We start from the raw sequence: 22,336 nt of genomic DNA, 5'->3' as shown, positions 1-22,336 counted from the left end.
ACCAGGATTTCTCTTTCAGACAAATATATCAAACATTTTTTTAGCTTTTTTGTTTGTTATTTGCCAACTGGTCATTATTTGGCCAGCGTGTGCACAAGTGTTACGCTTGCAGAGAGCATGGATACAACAGGCCGATCATTACTAAATATTTGTTTCTCCTCTTTCACCACCAAAAAGTGAGGGCAATGATAATTAATTGCAAACAGGAGTAGCGTGAGCACCAACTTCGCTACAAAATGACAGACATTTCCATCAAGTTACTGACTGTCTTCTACTAAGCTACACAGATGTTGCATTTCTGTTAAGTATTATTTGATGTTGCTCAATTGAAAATCCCCCCCCGTAAATAATGGTACTTAAATATATGAGCTAAAAACAGTTCAGACTGGAGTATGGCGAGCCAGTAACAAAATATACATTAGTTTTACCTCATCAGGGCAATTAGCTGGACAAGGCAAACGCTTGCCTTCTTCAAGTACCCGAACAAGCCTTGTGACAGTCATCTGACCTTGAGTTGGACCAATCAATTTCAGGAACATCTGAGAAAATGAAAACAATATGCAATGTCGGAGACTCTTATGGACATAGGTAATTCATAAATGGAAATGCTGGTGGACATGTAGTCACTTACATTCATTGGACTATAATCAGACTCGCAGCATGTTAGCAATTCATACAAAGTAACACCAAAGGACCACACATCTGAAGCAATGTAGAACTTGCAATGAATCAAACATTCAGGTGCATACCTACAGAAACAAATCCAAGAATTGTATTTGGTCATTTACATGACAAGGACAGAAGCTTTGACATCCTAAGAGTCTTAAAAATTAAAAACATAAATCACCTAAAACATATCTGTTGCTTTTCAAAGTATGGGGTGTTTGTGCTGGACTATGGAACATTTTTCTTCCACTTTGATCATTAACTGTTAAAAACAGGTGTTTCTAGGTTAGAGTGGTCAGCTACGTTTTCTCTAGTTTCTCCCACTGTCCTTTCTATATCATTGCCCCACTCAAACCGTATTTCTACATTTCTTCTTCCAAATATAGAAGACATAGTGGATGTTTGGCTACAGATGGTCATATGGCTACTTCTTGTATAGCGATCACTGATTGCTCAATACCTCTGTGGCTGAATACCACTAAAGATTAGCTGTTTAGGCATTCCTTTTTCTGCATTTAGGTAATAAGGGTAAGCCACCAGGTTGCTCACTGACATTTTGCCCTTGTTGCATGAGAGACGTGCACTGCATATTGCTTTATATGAAACAGGATCCTCAGGTGGCTAGACAGGTTTTAAAAAGTTTCACATTCTGGTAATCAATGAGGATGGCCCAATTGCTGTTCATGTCATTCTATTGCAGATGGATTAGGGTTAGGATACAATTGTATGAGAATTCATAAGCAAAGCAAGTGTTTGGCAACATATGGGAAGGACGGAGAGGAAATGAAAATGGGTCTCCTTTGATAAGTACAGGAAGGACTGTGGTTTAGCATGTAGCTTCTGAGCCACAGTGAATAGCTAGTTATTATTTGCAACTTTGACTGGTAGGTGGGGGTGGTGAAGATGATAAGACTTCCCCAATCATCTCCAAAAGTACCAGACTCATCTGTTTTTCATACTTAACTGATTAGCAGTTGTGGATGTAGGCACTACCTACCTACTTTAGCAGCCCCGGCCCTTCCCAGTGGATCTGCTAATCTTTGCCAGCTAGAATGCCCCCAATTGATTTTTCAAGATTTGGGAGCCTGCCTTTCAGTCTTAATTGGACATGTGTGTATCAGGCAACTTCCTTCAAAATCACCCACCGGGTTGGATTGCCAAGACTATTAAGGTCCCAACCTGCATTTCATCCCGATAGCAAGACTGAAACCACTAAACAGGAATTCATGCCCACTTGTGAGGAGAGCAGGCACGACAGTGGAGCCAATTCCATGATTCTTCCCCACTCTCCAAAAGTCTCTATATCCTGCAGAGCATCAAGAAGCATTACCTGTCTATATCTCTCAACTAAGTAGAAAAAGAGACTGGCATCAACTCTCACCAAAACACAGGACTGTCCAAATCATCTTGCACTTTATAATACTCTTTATTTGTCTGGATGGCTTTTGTTAGTCCAAAGTCTCCAATTTTTACCCGGTTTTCATTTTCAACAAGGACATTTCTTGCAGCTAAATCACGGTGAACATACTGCCGAGATCCCAGGTACTCCATTCCCTGAAACAATAGTTTGCAATAATTAACACTCTACATAAATACCATCCATTTCATGTAAAAGAACTTCTTACATGGCTCTGGTCTCCAGATTTCTCACTAATGGCAGTCCTAGCCCCACTAGCATTTCTTTAATTTGGTCTCACTTTGAAGTGAGAGTCACCTGTGAGTAGACCTTCCTCATTTTTGTTTCTTTTACTTCCCCTTTCTGCTATTATTTGCCACAGGCCTGTCCTTCACATCTTCCCACAACCCTTCAAAATAAATCTATAGTTCTAAAAATCAACTTTTTTTCCTTAGCTTATCTTCAAGAAAGTCTGCAGATTTATTTCAGTGTCCCTGCTATTGGCTGAATGATACATAGGGAGTTGCAATGTATAATCTATGGTTGAATGACTGAAAACACGAGGCAGTGACTGCAGATGAACATGCATATTGACAATCTGTAACTCAATGAACAGGCAGAAGTGAGTCACAACATGTGCACTTAGTGCACAGAAACAGATGATTAAAGGCAACTTTTAAATATGATTTTTGGTTAACAACAATGTTTATTAAAGATCAAAATGCTAGTTCTCTCAAGGTAATTGAGTGTGATAAATAAGCGATTAGCAGGGAACACAGATGACAGAAGATCTGTATGTGTGTGTCATGTTGAAAAGGAGCAATGTGGATGCTGGGACATCAGGATCAAACCAGCTGTTACGATTTCACCATTGCAGGAAAGGAGGAGTTTAAGAAAAACTGACTTTTATTTTTAACAATTATAGGAATAACCAGAGTATGAATTATTAAGTATGCTTTGCAGTCAAATTATAATAACAGAAGTTCATTCTTTGGTCTAGGTACAGTCAATGTAGAATCCCTATAGTGCAGATACAGGCTTTTTGACCCATTGAGTCTGCACTGACCTCTAGAGACTATCCTACCTTCTTCCCCCAAATCACCATAACCCCTCATTGTTACAATGGCTAATCCACCTCGTCTACACATCCCTGGACACTGGGCAATTTAATATAGCTGAATCAACCTAAACTGCTCATTTTTGGACTGTGGGAGGTCGGAAGACCTGGTGGAAACCCCATGCAGACACAGAGAGAACATGCAAAGTCCACAAAGACAGTCACTCAAAGGCTGGAATCAAACCTAGGTTCATGGTGCTGTGAGGCAGCAGAGCTAACCACAGAGAATCTGTTTTCTTCACTAAAAAGATCAAAGTTCATGCAACTACTGTATAACATGTTACATCATGAGTTTACCTTGCAAATCTGCAAAGCATATCGAATTTGGCTTTTTAACGAAACTTTCTGTTTATGTCGTGGAAGATATTCTTTCAGGCTTCCAGCCGGGAGATATTCCATGATCAACTTCATTCCCCTTCCACCTAGGACAGATCAGACAAAAGTAAATATAGTTTAAAAAATACAGAATGTAGGAAAACTGGAATGAGAAAAGACAATATGGCCCACTAAATCTATGCATTCAGGACATCTGTGAAATCCTATCCAACAACAATTTAACCAATTTCACTAAATTAAATCAAGAAGGGATTTTACAACCTATTCTACAAGTTTTTGACATTTGTAGTGATCCATGGAATAATTTACTGGGCCAGCTTAAACAGAGATGCAAGGCTGTTTTGGAGCCTTGCACTAGAGCTAGAACCTTCCAAAATTACTTCCTTTCACTTCTTAGTAACTTGAATTCTGTGAGGGGGTGTACAATTTAATGACTTCAAACACAATGTTGAAGTGGCTATTGATTGGTACCTCATGATATCACAATACATATTTGTAACCATTCACTTGAACATCCACCTGAGTCTGCTCAGTCTCATCCACTGCCAAACCACCAGAGTTCAAAGTTTAAATAAAAACAGAATTCTGACAATAAGTCACAGACTGAAACAATAACACATTTCTCTAATGGATTACACCTAAACACAGTTTACCCAGCATTTTTTGTCTTTATTCAGATTGCTCGCAGCCACAATATTTTGAATGTGTGTTAAAATATGCAAAATGTGGGAATGAAGTTCAAAATGAAGACAACCACATTGTAACTGCTTAACTGTCAAATTGCTGAGTAGAAATTTAAAATTTACCCATGTTGTTATTTCACCCTAAGTCATCACTGTTGATTTTCGATCATTATTATACTCTATTTTTAAGCAACAATAAAACTGATTGCACAATCATTTGGTAAATCAGAGGACAAAACATATCAATATTGAATAACAGACAGGATGAATACCATCACAATGCTGAATTCCTGTCCTAAGGTGTGATTTTCAGCACAAGCCTCATGACCGACTGCCAGAAGGAATATGCACTTCCTCAAACATTTTTCTGTGCAGCATTGACAGAAGTTTGTGACTCTCAGTCAGTGCATTGTAAAGATTCTGTCTTTTCATTTGCTACTTTTTAAAAAAACTAGACTAAAATGAGAAATAATGATTTTAAAATATGCAGCAGTTCAAGAAAGCTCCTCACTACCACCTCAACCAGGGTTGGCAATAAAGAGTGGTTGCAGTTGTGAAAAGCAAGTAACCTAGCTTCCATTATAAACAATTTTTTGCAAAGATTGAAGTTTGAACTGCCCATAATTTGGAGCTGAAGGGCAGATGCAGCTTTTGCTGGTAACAAAAAGTTCAATGTTCCACAGATGTTTTGCCTGCTTACAACTGTGCGATTGGTTCTCACGTAACTGAACAGCTTGGAGGTAGTAGATGTTAGAGAGAAAGAGAGCGTGAGAAGTGTTCAGTCCTTCTCAGCTCAGTAATGGCCTCTTCTCAAAAGGTCAAAACTCACTGTAAAACTGAAGAAAAGAGTTTATCATTCTTGTAAGAGTTGTTGTAAACTGTGGCTTTTAACTGATAAATTAGAGACTTTTTACTGACTGAACTTGTGTCTCTTACTAACTAGTGTAAACATCCAGAAAAGAATGACTTAAACAACATGCTGGCCAGCACAAGAGTCTTAGGATCATTGAGACAACAGAACTTGGAAACAAAGACCGCTTTTCCGGTTTTTCTCCCCCCCCTCTATCAATTACCTATTTTACCGTTTATCTGTAAGGGGGTGATTATAAGGGGATTAAATTTTTAATTATTATCTGCTAGTTTATAATGGTTTACCGAACTAAAGTAAATTATTTGTAATAAATAATGATTCTTGTTCAGTACAGAAACCTGGTATGCTGTCAACCTGAGTCGGAAAGTTAGGTAAATTGGGGAAACTTTGCTTACATTATAAACTCTAACTTTTGTGATGACTCGGAGGTCAATTTCTAGTGTGTTACCCAAGTGAGTTGTAATAGAATGTCTTACGGAGATTCTACAACGTTTAATAAGATAGATACAACACATACTAAAGACAGAGGACAGCATGTTTTCAGAAGCAAATAAATCTTCAGTGATTTATTATAGACGCAGTTTACAAAATTAAGTGGCTTAACAAGCAATGGTTTAATGATTCCTAACAAAAATCTAGGAACAACAAAAAATCGTATTTCTGTAGTGCCTTTAACATGGTAAAAGGTGAGCCACACATGAAGATATTAGAACAAAAAGGAGTAGACTTTAAAGAGTGTCTTACAGGAAGAGTAAGGAGGAGAGGTTTAGGGAGGTAATCCCACAGTTTATGATTTATGCAGCTGATAATACAGCCACCTGTCATCGCTGTTGCCAGGAAACAAGTTGTAAAAATTCTACCCACTCTCCTGTAGGCAAGGTCTACTGCTATGATACAGATCAGCAGTTTGTCAGCAACCCACAAAGTAGCTATTTGTATGTCTAGGAGGTACTTTGTCGCTAAACTCAATCAAACTCCCTACTCAAAATTTCAGCAAGTATCAGTATATAGCAATCAGGAACTCTGGCTGACATTTCCACCTCCTTAGCAGAAGATTACTGGCACCAATTGTGGAACATTTTCTCAAATCAATTTAGCTAACTGAATCCAAACTGAACCTAGAAAATCCCAGCTCTGTAGGTTCATTACTGTGTATAATTACAAGCAAGTATGTAGCAAAGGTCAAGGCTAAATTAATATAAAATCACATGATTATCTTTACATAATTCATTTTGAAACAAATAAACACAAAAGAAAATCAAATAATGAGCATTTACCTTCCTCAGTGCATATTCCTTTGTACTTCACTATATTTTCATGATAAAGAGTCTTTAGAATTTCAACTTCTCTTTTGAGGTCTGCTTTGTGCTCTTCACTGCTATCTGGTTTTAAAGATTTTACGGCAACAAGTTCCCCTGTGTTGTCACCCTCTGGATCATAGCGACAGAGCTCAACTTTCCCAAAATGACCCTTTAAAAATGAAAACAAAAAGAACAGCAGTTACCAAATCTGTAACTTAACTAAGAATAAAATGTTTTTTTGAACAGTTTATAACAAGACAGTGATCATGGAGCTTGACATGAAGGAACTTTTGAATTCAAATCTCAGCCAAACATCTGCTCAGTTTTTGATCAAACATGGAAGATGTGTCAGACCACCTTGGTTCCACCTTGCTATTCTTTTTTGTGGTCCTTGCCTCATAGAAACATGATCTTAGAGAAATATTTCTCTGTAACAACCATCAGTGCTGTTTTACTCAGATTCCTGATGAAGGGCTTTTGCCCAAAACATTGATTCTCCTGCTTCTTGGATGCTGCTAGGCCTGCTGTCCTTTTTCAGCACCACACTCGTGCCTCTGATCTCCACCATCTGCAGTCCTCACTTTCTCCTAGATTTTTATTACAGTCTAACAATAAATAAACTCACTATGCTGGTTCTTTGCGAACACCCCCTCCCCCACCCAAAATATATTCAGATGAGAGGGAATTTATTCCTCCACCTCTGCCGTGAGGGGGGTTGAGCAGTTCATCAACTTCACCAACACATTCCACCCCGACCTTAAGTTCACCTAGACCATCTCTGACACCTCCCTCCCCTTCCTGGACCTCTCCATCGCCATTAATGACAACCGACTTGACACTGACATTTTTTACAAACCCACTGACTCCCACAGCTACCTGGATTACACCTCTTCCCACCCTACCTCCTGCAAAAATGCTATCCCATATTCCCAATTCCTGCATCTCCACCGTATCTGCTCCCAGGAGGACCAGTTCCACCACAGAACACACCCGATGGCCTCCTCCTTTAGAGATCGCAATTTCCCTTCCCACATGGTTAAAGATGCCCTCCAACGCATCGCATCCACATCCCACACCTCCACCCTCAAACCCCACCCCGACAACCATAACAAGGACAGAACCCCCCAGTCCTCATTTTCCACTCTACCAACCTTTGCATTAACCGTATCATCCGCCGACATTTCCACTACCTCCAAACAGACCCCACCACCAGAGATATATTTCCCTCCCCACCCCTTTCCGCAAAGACCGTTCCCTCCGTGACTACCTGGTCAGGTCCACACCCCCCCCAACAACCCACCCTCCTGACACCTTTCCCTGCCACCGCAGGAATTGCAAAACCTGTGCCCACACCTCTTACCTCACCTCCATCCAAGGCCCCAAAGGAGTCTTCCACATCTATCAAAGTTTCACCTGCACATCCACCAATGTCATTTATTGTATCCGTTGCTCCCGATGCGGTCTCCTCTACACTGGGGAGATTGGCCGCCTTCTCACAGCGTGCTTTAGGGAACATCTCCGGGACGCCCGCACCAATCAACCCCACCGTCCTGTGGCCCAACATTTCAACTCCCCCTCCCACTCTGCCGAGGACATGCAGGTCCTGGGCCTCCTCCACCATCTCTCCCTCACCACCCGACGCCTGGAGGTAGAACGCCTCATCTTCCGCCTCGGAACACTTCAACCCCAGATCATCAATGTGGACTTCACCAGTTTCCTCATTTCCCCTCCTTACCCCAGTTCCAACCTTCTAGCTCAGCACTGTCCTCATGACCTGTCCTACCTGCCAATCTCCCTTCCCATCTATCCGCTCCCCCCTCCTCTCTGACCTACCATCTCCATCCCCACCCCCATTCACCTATTGTACTCTTTGCTACCTTCTCCCCAGCTCCGCTCCACCTCCCTCCATTTATCTCTCTACCCTGGAGGTTGCCTGCCTCTATTCCTGATGAAGGAATTTTGCCCAAAATGTCGATTTTCCTGCTCCTCGGATGCTGCCTGACCGGCTGTGCTTTTCCAGCACCACTCTAATCTTAACCGTTACAACACAACTTAACTATACATTAAATGACCAGCGTCGATAACTTTTAATTATTACAAAATATGTGTAATCTAAACGAAAAGCCACTGAATTTATCAGGCTTATTTATTTTCATGTGTTATACACAATTTTCCGTTTGTTGGATTTTACACAACTTATCTGCTAGTTTGAGAAAATATTCTGCAAACTTTCCTCATGGCTCCCAAAGTAAATCAAGCAACGCTCCTGCATATCTATCTAATTTTACATTATAAAATGTTAAGATATTTTGCACAACTGACTTCCTTAAAAAGGTAGTTCCCTGCTCCAGTAGTTTCAAACTTAATTAGGTTTCACACAGCATTGAATCATTGTGTTAATTACTGTATTTATATTGACTTTTAGTGCTAATCTCACCCAAATATTTGTTCAGATTTTCCATAAAATCTCAACATTGTTTTAAATGAGAATCTAATCTAACTTTATTACTTTTTGGAAGGAATAAAACCCTTCTGATCTCAAGTGTAAGTTAATGTTTGTTAATTTATGTTATCATGAACCTGTTAGTACCTACATTATCCATTACTCATAAAATTTGAAGCAAATAACGTCAATGCGTCAAGATCCAATTCACTCCATAATAGTGTCACACAGTTACTCTCCTTCCATATTTGAAAACTTTAAACTGTTTATTCGCCTCAATCTTCCCCTCTATCAAAACATCTGTGGGCATCCAAGTATCAAGTTTTGTATAAGCCAATCCATATTTATGTTTTTACCCAGCCCAGTTTTGGTCAACCTTGGTGATTCCCTGCAGTATGGCCTTTCAAATTTTGTTCATTAATTGAAAAGCAACACCGTGGGCGGCACGGTGGCTCAGTGGTTAGCACTGCTGCCTCACAGTGCCAGAGACCCGGGTTCAATTCCCACCTCAGGTAACTATCTTGTGGAGTTTGCACATTCTCCCCGTGTCTGCGTGGGTTTCCACCAGGTTCTCTGGTTTCCTCCCACAGTCCAAAAGTGTGCAGGTCAGGTGAATTGGCCATGCTAAATTGCCTCTAGTGTTAGGTAAGGGGTAAATGTAGGGGAATGGGTCTGGGTGGGTTGCTCTTCGGAGGGGCGGTATGCACTTGTTGGGCCAAAGGGCCTGTTTCCACACTGTAAGTAATCTAATCTAAAAAAATTTTTTTAAAAAGAATTATCTCTCAATACAGTATCAAAAATATATGCAAATGAAATGAGCTGCTTACCTCACCCAGATCCCGTATCCTTCGCAGAAATCTTTTTTCAAAGTGAGTTGGATCAATTTCTGCCTTTGGTTTATCTTCCGGAATTATATTTGGATCTGACCAGAAATAGAAAATAAAAAAAAACAAAAGTTAAAGATCAGATGATAGCTTATTTGTTTTCTTTGGTATTTTTATATCGCACCAGTAACTCTTTAATGGCATACTCAATTTCACACAAAATCATGTTCAGATTTTAGCTATGCTTAAACATACAGCACTGCATAATGACTTGTGTCTGCACCTGTAATTCCTCTTGAAGTGAAATAAGTTCAGTCATACCTCTGTGTTAATTAACTGATCAAAAAGAACCAATTCTGTACAGGAACAAGAAAAAACCTTGAACTTTGGTATTCTTTGATAGTGCTTTTTCATTTCTTGTATGGAAGATGGGACAATTCTTTCCCCCTCCTCTGCCAGTCTTTTCTTAAGAAGAATAGAAATCCCATTGAATTTCAGTCAGTCAACATCCAAATGGGAGAAGATCCCTAAACACTTGAAGCGACAGTATTTCAAGACCAAATCAAAGGGATTCAGATCTGAAAATGTATGCAGTATTGGTGGGTTACATAGATTGACTTTTGACGACATGCAGAATCTGATTTCACCCGTTATTACAGTCTCTTACTCTGCTCTTGCAACTTGTTGATGTCTCTCATGATAGCTCGAAAGAATGGTCGCTCGGGTGGATTGTAGGTCATGCACTGTTGCATTAATTCAGCCAGTTCCTTACAGGAGGATGGGGGGGTGAGCTTACACTGAGCCTCGTAGAACCTCTCTTTCTGTATCATAAACAAACAGGAAAATATTTTATTATAAAGTGTGCATTGCTTCAGGGTACAAAAAAACATACAGAATATCATATGGAAAGAGGAGCTGGAAAATGAAATAAGTAAAGTGCATGGTAATAATTTTATGGTTTGAAATACCAGAAATTGTAGAAGGCAAATTTGAAGACATTTTCTCCCTTCTTTCAGTCTTGTATAAAGTTGTCAAAGTCGTAGTAGTCATCAATGAAAACACGTTAGGTCTCCTTTTAAAAAGCAAGTAAGTGCACCCAAGATTTTAGCTCAGTGACACCGGAACTCCCTCCCTAACAGCTCAATGGGTTTACCTACTGCAGAGACTGCAGCAGTTCAAGAATGCAGCTCAAGAGCAATTGGAGTTTGACAATAATTCCTAGCCTTTCCAACACGACCCACAACCAAAGAAGAAATAAGAAAAAATTGAAATGCCACAGATGGACTCTATTATATGCATTAACCAGATTCTTTTCTCCCATCCCACTTTCATGATACTTTCCAGTATGCTGCCCATAAAAAAAATTTCTTCCAAATTCAATTTTAAAAAGAAAATAAACTGGCCTGTTTAGCTTTTTCCAATAGTTAATGAAACACAGGTGAACTAATTAGTTAGTTTCAAAATTCATTGACTTTCACAAATGACAAAAGAATACAAACTCAAAGGTACACTATTTCAAACTTCGTCCCAGTATTGCTTGGTTCCTGAAGTTTCTATATGTCTACAGCAGGAGCCTAATCAGGACAATATTCCCTCTTCTATCTCACTGTCCTAGAAATGTGTTTTTAAAAAATACATGAATTTTACCACAATAAAATTTTTGAAACATAGTATTTTTACCTCCAAAATGATTCTAAAAAAATACCTTGGATTGAAAATTGATATAAGCTGAGAACAAAATGTTCCTCAGTATAGGACAAGACAAAGCAACCCATTCGATTGGCATCTCATCCACAAACATCCACCACTGAGACTCAATAGCAAAAGTGTTTTCTATCTACAACATCCAATGCAGAAATTCAAAGTTCCTTCGACTGCACCTTCCAAACCCACAGCCATGTCCGTCCAGGACAAGGGCAGCAGGTACATGGGAAACCACAACCTGCAAGTTCCCCTCCAAGGCACTTACCACCCTGAATCAGAAATATATTACAGTTCCTTCACTGTTGCTGGTCAGAATCTTGTAATGCTCTCCCTACAGGCATTGTGGATCAAACCACAGCATATGAACTGCAGTAGTTCAAGTAGCCAACTCACAACCATCTTCTTGAGGGGCAACCCAGGATGGACAATAAATGCTGGGCGACCACTTTCCTTGATTGAATAAAAAAAAAGTTGACTGACTTGCACTGACAGCTCCTTGAGAAATGATATGCATAGCACATGCTCAGACTTCATAATCCAAATGGCTGGCTGAATCTTCCCCTAAGAGGGTACACATTCTTTGACAGGATGTGGGGATCACAACTACCAGCATTTTTTGCCCAACCCAATTGCCCAGATGAGCAATCTTCTTGAACCGCTGTAGACCATATGATGCAAGTACACCCACAGGATTGTTAAGAAAGGAGGAGTCTCAGAATCTTGGAGTGACGGTGGGGGAATGGCGATAGAGATCCAAGTAAGGATATTGTTGGGCTTGGCCGAGAATCTGCAGATGCTGGTGTTCTCATGCATCTGCTGCCATTGATCTTCATGGTGGTAGAAATCACAAGTTTGGAAGGTGCTGTCAAAATAAACCTTGGTGAGTTGCTGCAGTATTTCTTGTGGATGGTACACACACCTATCACTGTGCAGCAGTGAAGGAAGTAAATATGCAATCAAATTTAATCTTGTTACTGTGAATAAATACTGGTTTTACATTTCTACAATCCTATTTTGAGCACAGCAATTTCAGCTGCTGCCAAAAAAGTGCATTAAAAAATGTCAAAAAGAATAGAGGACCTGAAGTCAGCAGTAATATTTCCACAATGTCATTTTTATACAGGCCTGGCTATAAATTTCTGTGTCTACATGTAGACTGAAGGAAAATGCAGACATGGAATAGTGCGATAAAAACATAACAATAAGGCATTGGCACAGCATTGAAATATATAGCTCTAGAAAAAGAGAGTGAGAAGGACAGTTGAGCATATGATATGTTACTTATAATTTAACAACCTCTGCCAAGCTCCGATCTTTAAGAGGCACCTCTCCATTATAGCAGATGGCCCACAGGGTTGTCCCAAAGCTCCATTTGTCTGCAGCAATACTCAGATTCTTGGAATCTTCTACACATTCTGGAGCAATCCATGGAACACGCTCAACACGTTCTGGAACAGAAACATACATAAAACTATGAAATACCTGGAGAATGTGCTCCTACAAATTTCCTTCTTGACCCCAATTAGATGCCTGTAAAATGAAGAATTTTCTTTAAAGATGTGGTTTGTTGAATTAATGGTAATATGCGTCAGGGAATTTGTATCAAATGCCTTCTGTAAATTCAAGTGAAGTGTCACACCAAAGATTATAGCACAAAATAAGATCTTACGGTACATAGTTAACACAGTAAAAGATTGGGTAGCTGGTTGAAAGCAGAGAATAAGCATAAATGGCTTTTTATCTAATTGTTAACAGGTGGCAAGTGGGAGTCCAACACGGGTCTGTGGTGGGGCTCCAGCTTACAATCTGCATCAATGATGTATGTAGGAGAAGCTAAGGCATTGTAGCTAAAATTGCAGACAATACAAAGATAGGTAGGAAAAGCAAGTTGTGCAGTCGACCTAGAAGCTTGCAGGCAGATATAGACAGGTTGAGCAAGTGGGAAAACAGTTGATAGTTGGAGCACAATATGGGGAAAATATGACGTTGTTTGCTTCGACAGGAAATACTAAAAAAGTGTATTACTTAAATGGTGAAAGATTGCAGAACTCTAAGATGCAAAGGTCTCTATTTTCTAGTGCTGGAGTTACAAAAGGTTAGAATGCAGGTATAAGCATATAATCAAGGAGGCTAATGGAATTCTGAAAGTAACAGAAAGCACACCGTAACTAGTGTGAACCCTTAGCACTATCATGAAGGCAAAAATTAATTTTGCCATGGCAACTGGCTCGAGTGAAAAATAAAATTCTTTCGGTTAAAATATTGCAATGCCTTCTCACCAGTATATTGTGCTTGTCAAATTATGGCATGTAACTTGTGCTTCGTGTTCTTCATTCTATCAGTTTTTAATCTCCGTCTTGGCAGAGAAGATACTGGATATGAACCAATTGATAATATTATTCACCAAAGATTAAACCCCGCTCTGTGACATTAGCTGACAGAAGCCCGGTGGGAAGTAGACTCATTATCATTGGCCTCAGTGTTACAATGCAAAGAAGATCCATAATTAGGCAGGCTAAGGGTTCACATTATTTAGTTACGGTCTGCTTTCTGTTACTTTCAGAATGATCGGACTTGGTCTTTCTATTCTTCCATTGTAAAGCCCAATCTAGTTCACATCTGAACCTCTGCCACTCTCACATCCACTTCCATGAATATTAACTTTGGGCAAAGGCCTAAATTTGCTTCCTTTATGTTTGCCACAACAGGGCAGGACACTTCACAGGAAATGTGTACGACTAGGTGAGGAAATTCTAAGTGACAGCTATATATTCCTTTGTTTAGTTTCACTAAAATGATGCCATATTCTCTCCAGAATATACATCAAGATACTCAATTTCGATTTAAAAACTTGTAAAGTGTGGAATTTGACAACTTTATGGAAATATTACCTTCTCTGGAGAGCACTGTTATTGGAACACCTGGATCACTCAGTTTGATAAACGGGCCTCCATCATTTTCAATCCCTTGTCTTGCCAGTAAAATATTTTTTGTACACACATTGCCGTGCACTAAATTCTTGTCCTCCTGTTCACAAAAATGATCTCTGTTAGCTCAACATTGACACTTAAAATGGAAGAAATCAGATAATCTCCACTTGCACTAAGTATAAGAAAGTATGAAATGAGAAAAGGTTGATAAGTCTACCTGAAGTCTAACTTTTCCATGTCATAATTCACTCCACAAGATCCCAGAAGCAGAAACAATTCCTGGCTTTCAAATCTATCAAACAACGCTCTAAATATCTATCCATCCATCCTATGTCTCTACTATTTAAACGTTCAATAAAAGGTGCTGGACAGCATGCCAGAAGCAGCAGCAAACATTCCTGAACATGATAAATCAACCTTGGTGAAGCTACAAAACTGAAATGCTTGAGCACCAAACAGAATAATCAGCAAAGAGCATAAGAGAGACAGGGTTATGTGATTCCACAAGTACAGATCAGATCTAAGCTGTGCAGCCCTGCCACGTCCAGTTATAAATGGTGCTGAACAATTAAACATCTCACTGGAGGCAGTGGCTCTATAAATATCCCCACCCTCAATGATGGTGGAGTCCAGCGTATCAGTCCAAAAGATAAGGCTGAATTTGCAACAATCTGCAGCCAGCAGGACAGAGCAGACAATCCATCTCAGCCTCCTCCTGAGGTGCCCAGCATCATAGATGTCAGTTTTCAACCAATTCAATTCACTCCATGTGTTATCAAGAAATGGCTGAAAGCACTCAATACTGCAAAGACTATGGGCCCTGATAACATTTTGCCAACAATACTGACAACTTGTGTTCCTAAACCTGCTGCATTAATAGCCAAGCAGTCCCAGTAAAATTATAATCCCATCACCTACCCAACAATGTGGAAGGACATCCAGCTAAGCCATGTACACAAAAACCAGGGCATATCTAATGCAACCAAATATTGTCTCATCATTCGATTCTCCATCATTAGTAAACTGATGGAAGTGCTATCAACTGTGAGATCAAGCAGCACTCGTTCAGCAAAGACCAACAAGTGTTGCTCATTTTTGGTCTCACTGTGGCCACTCAGCTCCTGACATCATCATAGCCTTTGTTCAAAGCTGTAAAGATAAGAGGAACTCTAGGGGGGAGGTGAGTGCGATTGCTCTTGACATAAAAGTCACATTTCACTGAGTATAGCGGCAAGAAACCCTAAGAGTCAATGCGAATCTGGGGAAAATTCTCCGCTGGTTGGAGGTTTTATCTTGCAGAAAGGGCACTGCTGGGGGTCAGTCATCTCAGCTCCTAGAGATCTCTGCAGGAATTGCTCAGGGTAATGTCCTAAGCCCAACCATCTTCAGCTGCTTCCTCATAAACGTCAGAAATGGGGATGCTCGCTGATGATTGCACAATACTCAGCACCATTTGCAAATCCTCTGAGCGATGAAGTCCTTGTTCAAATGCACAAGACCTGGGCAATATCCAGGTTTGAGCTTACAAATTGAGAGCAAGACTCATGCCTAGCAATGACCATCTCCAACAAAACAGAATCTGACCATCACCTCTTAACATTCACTAGCAACATCATCATCCGGGGGATTACCATTGACCAGAAACTGAACTCACCAAATAAGTATTGTTGCTACAAGGACAGGTCACAGACTATGAATATTGTGGCAAGTAACTTATGTCCTGAGTCCCCAAAGTCAGTCCATCATGCAGAAGGCACAAGTCAAGGAAGGAAGGAATACTCCCCACTTGCCTGGATGAGTGCAGATCCAACAACACTCAAGAAGCTTGACATCATCCAGGACAAAGCAGCCTGCTTCATTGGCACCATCCACAACCCTCCACCATCAACACTCAGTAGCAGCAGTGTGTACTATCTGTAAGATGCACTGCAGAAATTTACAAAAGATCCGTACATGGCTCCTTCCAAAATCACAACCACTTCCATCAAGAAGAATAAGGGTAGCAGATGCATGGGAAAACCACCACCTGCAAGATCCCCCCCTAAGCCACTCACCGTTCTGGCTTGGAAACTGGCACTATTCGTTACTGCCATGGAGGCAAAAATTGCAACTTCCTCCCTAACAGCATTGTGGGTGCACTTAGTTCAAATGGACTGCAGCGCCACCACCTTCTCAACAGCAATTCGGGATGGGCAATAAATGCTAGCCCAGCCAGCAGTGTCATCCCATGAATATATCAACAAAAATAACTTTGTCTCAACTATAGATACACATGCGAAGGGAGCATAATGTCCTATCAAAGATTGGTACTACTGGAATTATTTAGACCTACTTTCTCTTTAGATGTTACAGTAATCAAGCAAATGTGGCAATCTTACCAAATAGCTCAACGCACTCGCCAGCTGTTTTGCAACCAAAAATTTCCAGGGTGAGCTCTTCGAAAGATATTCACTCTTTCGAAGCATAAATAAATCAAGTGGTCCAAACTCAACCAATTCTTCAATCATGATATCTGTAAAAATTTAAAAGCAAATGTAATTTTCATTACCATACTATTCTCGGTTTGTTCTTCCTATTCAATGGAGAATGAAGCCAACAGACAGATAAAGGTTAGGTTTTGCATTTGCACTGAATTCTTAAAGATTCATACATTCAAAAGTGAAGCTTAGTTCATAATATGTGTATTTTTAAACAAGACTGATAGTTAAACAATGCAACAAATATTGACCTATTTTAAATATAGGTAAATATTGGTGAAGTGACAATGTAACTGGAGAAGTGATCTTGAGGTTCATGCCTTTAATCTGGGGTACGTGTTCAAATCCCAGTTCAGCCACTGGAGGAATATGAATTCAATCATGAAATCTGGAATTGAAAGTTGGATTTCAGAAACAGAAACCATGAAAGTATCACTGAATGCTGTAAAAACCCATTCTCCCCAATGCCCTTTGGGGAGGGAAATCTGCTCTCCTTTCCTGGTTTGGCTTACATGTGGCTCCTGTAATGTGACTGACCCCTAAATGTCCTCGGTTCAAGGGTAGGAAGGTATGGGGAACAAATGGCAGTCTTGCCAGTAAAGCCCACATTTCATGAAATTATAATAACAAAAAAAAAAGCAGGGTTGTAACACAAGAACTAATTCTGGTGCTGCCATCTTTTCTGATTGGATCAGTTTAGTAGGGAAAGCTCCAGACATTTGAAGTATAATGGCCCAGATTTTCCACTGAGCAGTCTTTATTCCAGTGTAGATGGAAGTTGATCAAGGGGACACTGCAGAATCCCATCATAACAGCTCAGAAGCAATTGCCTGGGAAATTGAAATTTAATCAAAACCAGTCAAATTTAAGTAAAATAGTTAAAAATCACACTACACCAGGTTATAGTCCAACAGGTTTATTTGGAAACACTAGCTTTCGGAGCACTGTTCCTTCAGCAGGTGGGCAGCACGGTGGCCCAGTGGTTAGCACTGCTGCCTCACCTCGCCAGAGACCCGGGTTCAATTCCTGCCTCGGGCAACTGTCTGTGTGGAGTTTGCACATTCTCCCAGTGTCTGCGTGGGTTTCCTCCGGGTGTTCCGGTTTCCTCTCTCAGTCCAAAGATGTGCAGGTTAGGTGAATTGGCAATGCTAAATTGCCCGTAGTGTTAGGTGAAGGGGTAAATGTAGGGGAATGGGTCTGGGTGGGTTGCTCTTCGGAGGGTCGGTGTGGACTTGTGGGGTGAAGGGCATGTTTCCACAATGTAAGTAATCTAATCAATGTTCTGAAAGCTAGTGCTTCCAAATAAACCTGTTGGACTATAACCTGGCGTTGTGTGATTTTTAACCAAGAAAAACTAGACTATTAAATTTATAGTCTAGGTCCTGACTAGCTATTAAAATGATCTCACCCATCCCCAATTACACATCCCTAAACAGTTACTCTTCTCAGACACTAACTTGAACCCCATCTCTCTTACCACCCATGCACCATTTCCAGATCTGAAACCGCCCCCCCAAAACTAAGCATCCAAAATCCCCTGCCCCTATTAGATCTAATTACTCTCACCCAACCCTAACCTACCCTCAACACTACATCACTCACCTTGCAACCTTGTACCGTAACGCTCTGCTCCCTTCCTATTTGCCATTCAATTCAGCTGCCACCCACTCCCTTTTCATCTGGCATTCCACCTCCACCCCCCCACCCGCAGCTGTCAAAGGGGCTGTCAGGACCTTTAAATTCCGGGAGATGGCAGCTGTCTGCTGGGTTAAGGGAGTACATTGTGTTCAACAGTTCTAGGTGACAAAAGTACAGTGTCACATTTCTGAAGCAACTCTGATCGAATCTCCTCTGAGAAATGTTGAGCTCCCTTCGATTATTTCCGAAGGAGGTGGTGGACAGGGGACCAGCAGAAGGTTGTCACTCCTCCGAAATCCAGGCCTTTGAAAAGTGAACTGAGGTTTTTGTTCCTATAGCGACCACGTGTTCTGACTACCTCTGCAGTTGCTGATCTTCTACATTGTTGCTGTGATATTTGTGCCCAGAGAGTCTAAAGGAGTGAACAGTCAGTGTCTGTACGTAAGCTGGACACCCGTTGTGTCCCGTGAACTGGAAGTAGGAGCAGGAGTAGGTCATTCGGTCCTTTTAGCCCATTGCACCACTCACCATGAACACGGCTGATCCCTGCTCTCTCCCCATAACCTTTGATTCCATTAGCACTATGAAGTATATCTAACTCCTTCTTGAAACCATTCAACATTTTTGAGTCGACTGCTTTCTTAGGCAGAGAATTCCAAAGGATCACCTCTCTACAGGTAAAGAAATATCTCATCTCAATCCTGAATGGCCTACCAGTATCTTTAGACTGTGATCCCTGCTTCTAGACTACTGGGTCATCAGAAACATCCTTCTTGCCTATCTAGCCACCCTGTCTAGTCCTGTAAGAATAAGATAGGTTTCTATAATATCCACTCTAATTCTCCGAAACTCCAATGAATATAGTCCTAATCGATCCAGTGTCTCTTCAAATGTCAGTCCTGCCATCCCAGCTATAGTCTGCTAAACCTTTGTCGCATTCCCTCCACAGCTCATACATCCCTCCTCAGGTAAGGAGACCAAACTACATAAAATATTCCAGGTAAAGAAATGCACTGGCTAACCAGTGAGCCAAGCAATAATTTGATAACTTGTATTTTTTAAAATATAAATTTATATAATTTATACTTGAACTTATGTGAATCTTTGTGCCTCTTTAATAAGCTGGGCAGCGCAAACTCTATATGGCAATAATATCAATCACTGAAATCAGCAGAATCTGGATGTAGGTTTGCTCGCTGAGCTGGAAGGTTCACATCCAGACGTTTCATCACCCTACTAGGTAACATCTTCAGTGGTGAAGCACTGTTGATAATTCCTGCTTTCTATTTATATGTTTGGGTTTCTTTGGGTTGGTGATGTCATTTCCTGTGAAATTATCAGCAGTGCTTCGCCCAGAGGCTCATTGAAGATGTTACCTAGTAGGGTGATGAAGTGTCTGGAAATGAACCTTCCAGCTCAGCGAACAAACCTACATGCATAACCTCAACCTGAGCGACAAACCTTCTCAAAACTCGCTCAACAAAATCCATTGCTGAACTACTCGTCTACAGGGCAAATGTAGTTGGTCAAGATGGACTACAATATGAAGCTAACAAATCATTGCTAGAGCACTTCCTCTCTTGCTTCACAAACCATTGAAATCAAACACTGCCTACCGCTCAAAGGTAGGATTTTAAGACAAAATGATTGTTTTTAATGGGTTTTAAAAAATGATGCATGCATCAGCTGATGCAGGCAGCTATCATGAGTGCATGTGCAGGCTCTATAATGCTCTAAAAATCAGTTGCTAAGCAAACACATTTAATCTTATTTAATTTAATCCACATTTTCTTCAAATTTTCAGACCTTCTGTCCTCCATGGGAAATAAAAGCAAAAATGAAACAAAATACAGCTAAATCTGGAAGTTTCTAAAATAAAAGCAAAGATTAGAATAGATTCTCTACAGTGTGGAAACAGGCCCTTTGACCCAACAAGTCCACACCGACCCTCCGGAGAGTAACCCATCCAGACCCATTTCCCTCTGACTGATGCACACTGGACAATTTAGCGTGGCCAATTCACCTGACCTGCACATCTTTGGACTGTGGAAGGAAACCCACGACATGGAGAATGTGCAAACTCCACACAGACGGTCGCCCAAGGCTGGAATCGAACCTGGGACCCTGGTGCTGTGAGACACCAATGCTAACCACTGAGCCATTGTGCTCCCAAAGAGCCAGAGAAACTCAGCAGGTCTGTCATCTATGGAAAGAGAAACAAAATTAATGTTTCAAGTTCAGTGTGACTCTTCTCTACAAACTCCAAAGGCTGTATTGAAAGTCAATTGTATCAGAACTGTGTATAAACACGGGTAAGCATTAGATAAACCAACCTCTGAGCTTTTGCTGACTGTTTCAAAGGCATCGAACACAATGTAATTAATAAAGTGCAACAATAAAATGAATCAGCCACTGTGGAAGGAGTTATCTATCTAATTATTTTTCTATCAGTCTTCGCACAGTCTCTGAATGTTAGATGAGAGACTAGGTTTTTCTCAGTGCACAGCATGAAAAGGGTACAGAACTCTATATTCTCCCAGCCTTGAGAACTATTACACAATACCGAGGTCAGTTAGCTGTAGCAGCTTCAACTGTGTTTTTAAAGAAAGCAGAGAAGATAAGCACTTCTCTGATACATTAAGATCAATGATAACAAATTGAGTTGAAAATATTAAACCACAGGACTTGGTATACTTATAAATTTTGAACCTGATTAAACGAGAAGAGAACTGCACCTCATGCAAAACCCAGTGCCAGTCTAGGCCGAGAGATGGCATCATGTAATGGACAATCAAACTGACTACTGACAAAGTTACACCAATTATTTTGTGTTGCTACATCTGCAAGACCATTAGTAAGTACTATAACTTAAACAATGAAACACTGCATCTGAATAAATTTGCTGGGATACTTTATAGTGTGGGAGGTGGTGCATGTTGTCAGGCGGTAAAGTGCAGAATGGAGGTCCCTCCTCTTTCCTGCCTTCCCCCTGAACCCCCAACTTAGTCTGGGGCAGGACATAATGGTTCATATTGCTCTACCACGAGGATTTAACTGAAAAGCAGATGCCTGGTGGCTAAGGACAGTGTTCCCTCCTTGTTAGCATGCCGGGTCGTCTTAAAACAAATATCCCCCTACTCCTAAATATTGCTGGGGCCTCTTTGGCTGGCCTTGGTGAACCCCATCACTCATCTCTTTCCTGAGGTTCCATTACTGACCCCGAGTGTAAATAGCACTACAAGTGTTGGAAACCAGACCTCTGCCAGGCACCAGGATTTCTCAGGGAAGTTCTCCAGTAAGAGAAACCAGAAAACCAATAGCAGGAGCTTGATTAGGTTTCCATCTCCCAGGGCCTGGCAAACTGGCTGCAGCAGGTTGTCAACAGATGTTCACGTGGTGGACAAGCTGAACCATTTAATTCTACCCTTCAGCTTTGAAATTTAATTGTTTTTCTTAACTCATCAAAAGCTGCTGGGTTAATCTTGTGGAATGGAACAAAAGCCCACTTTGACATAAGTGGCCACTTACTTTTCAAGTCCCGTGCCACAGATACAATTTTCAAAGCCTTCCTATTCTCCCCTAAGAGCTTATTGTAGCCAAACCCACAAAAGAAGATTCCCTCCAGCTCCACTGTGAGATTTGCCCATTTCTGCACAATGAGTGGGAATACGAAGATGGTTCCAATCCTGCCATTGAAACCAACACCCTGTGCAATGAATGGGAACACAAGTGTAGTGGTCATACTACTGAATTAGTTATCTGAAAACAGGAGGTCAAATTTCACCATTGTGGCCAATATGTAGCTTCTGATTTACAAGAAGTTTAAACTTACCCTCTGAAATGGGGTAAGCATTAATACAGCTTTCCTTCACCTGTCTGAGGGCAATTAGAAATGGGCAATAAACACTGACCTTGCCAACAAACCAACATCCTGTGAATGATTTTTTTTT

General features: G+C 40.7%; 1 protein-coding gene across 1 annotated transcript in view; it reads right to left on the bottom strand.

The window, feature by feature from the left end:
• jak1 (Janus kinase 1) overlaps window positions 1-22,336 on the bottom strand; it is a 123,424-nt gene that overhangs the window by 1,565 nt on the left and 99,523 nt on the right. The window contains exons 14-23 of the mRNA XM_043699443.2: window positions 16,650-16,783; window positions 14,233-14,368; window positions 12,638-12,789; window positions 10,305-10,458; window positions 9,641-9,735; window positions 6,347-6,539; window positions 3,477-3,601; window positions 2,048-2,220; window positions 632-749; window positions 429-539 (exon numbers count right to left, since the gene is read on the bottom strand). Coding sequence (XP_043555378.2) covers window positions 429-539; window positions 632-749; window positions 2,048-2,220; window positions 3,477-3,601; window positions 6,347-6,539; window positions 9,641-9,735; window positions 10,305-10,458; window positions 12,638-12,789; window positions 14,233-14,368; window positions 16,650-16,783 — 1,391 coding nt within the window. The remainder of the gene's footprint in view (window positions 1-428; window positions 540-631; window positions 750-2,047; window positions 2,221-3,476; window positions 3,602-6,346; window positions 6,540-9,640; window positions 9,736-10,304; window positions 10,459-12,637; window positions 12,790-14,232; window positions 14,369-16,649; window positions 16,784-22,336) is intronic.

Source organism: Chiloscyllium plagiosum, unplaced genomic scaffold, assembly GCF_037043375.1.
Source record: "Chiloscyllium plagiosum isolate Xiang-an unplaced genomic scaffold, Cpla_swu_hap1 HiC_scaffold_9, whole genome shotgun sequence".
Lineage (NCBI taxonomy): Eukaryota > Metazoa > Chordata > Chondrichthyes > Orectolobiformes > Hemiscylliidae > Chiloscyllium > Chiloscyllium plagiosum.
The sequence above is the reverse complement of the archived record's forward strand: the minus strand, read 5'-3'. Positions and strand labels throughout refer to the sequence as shown.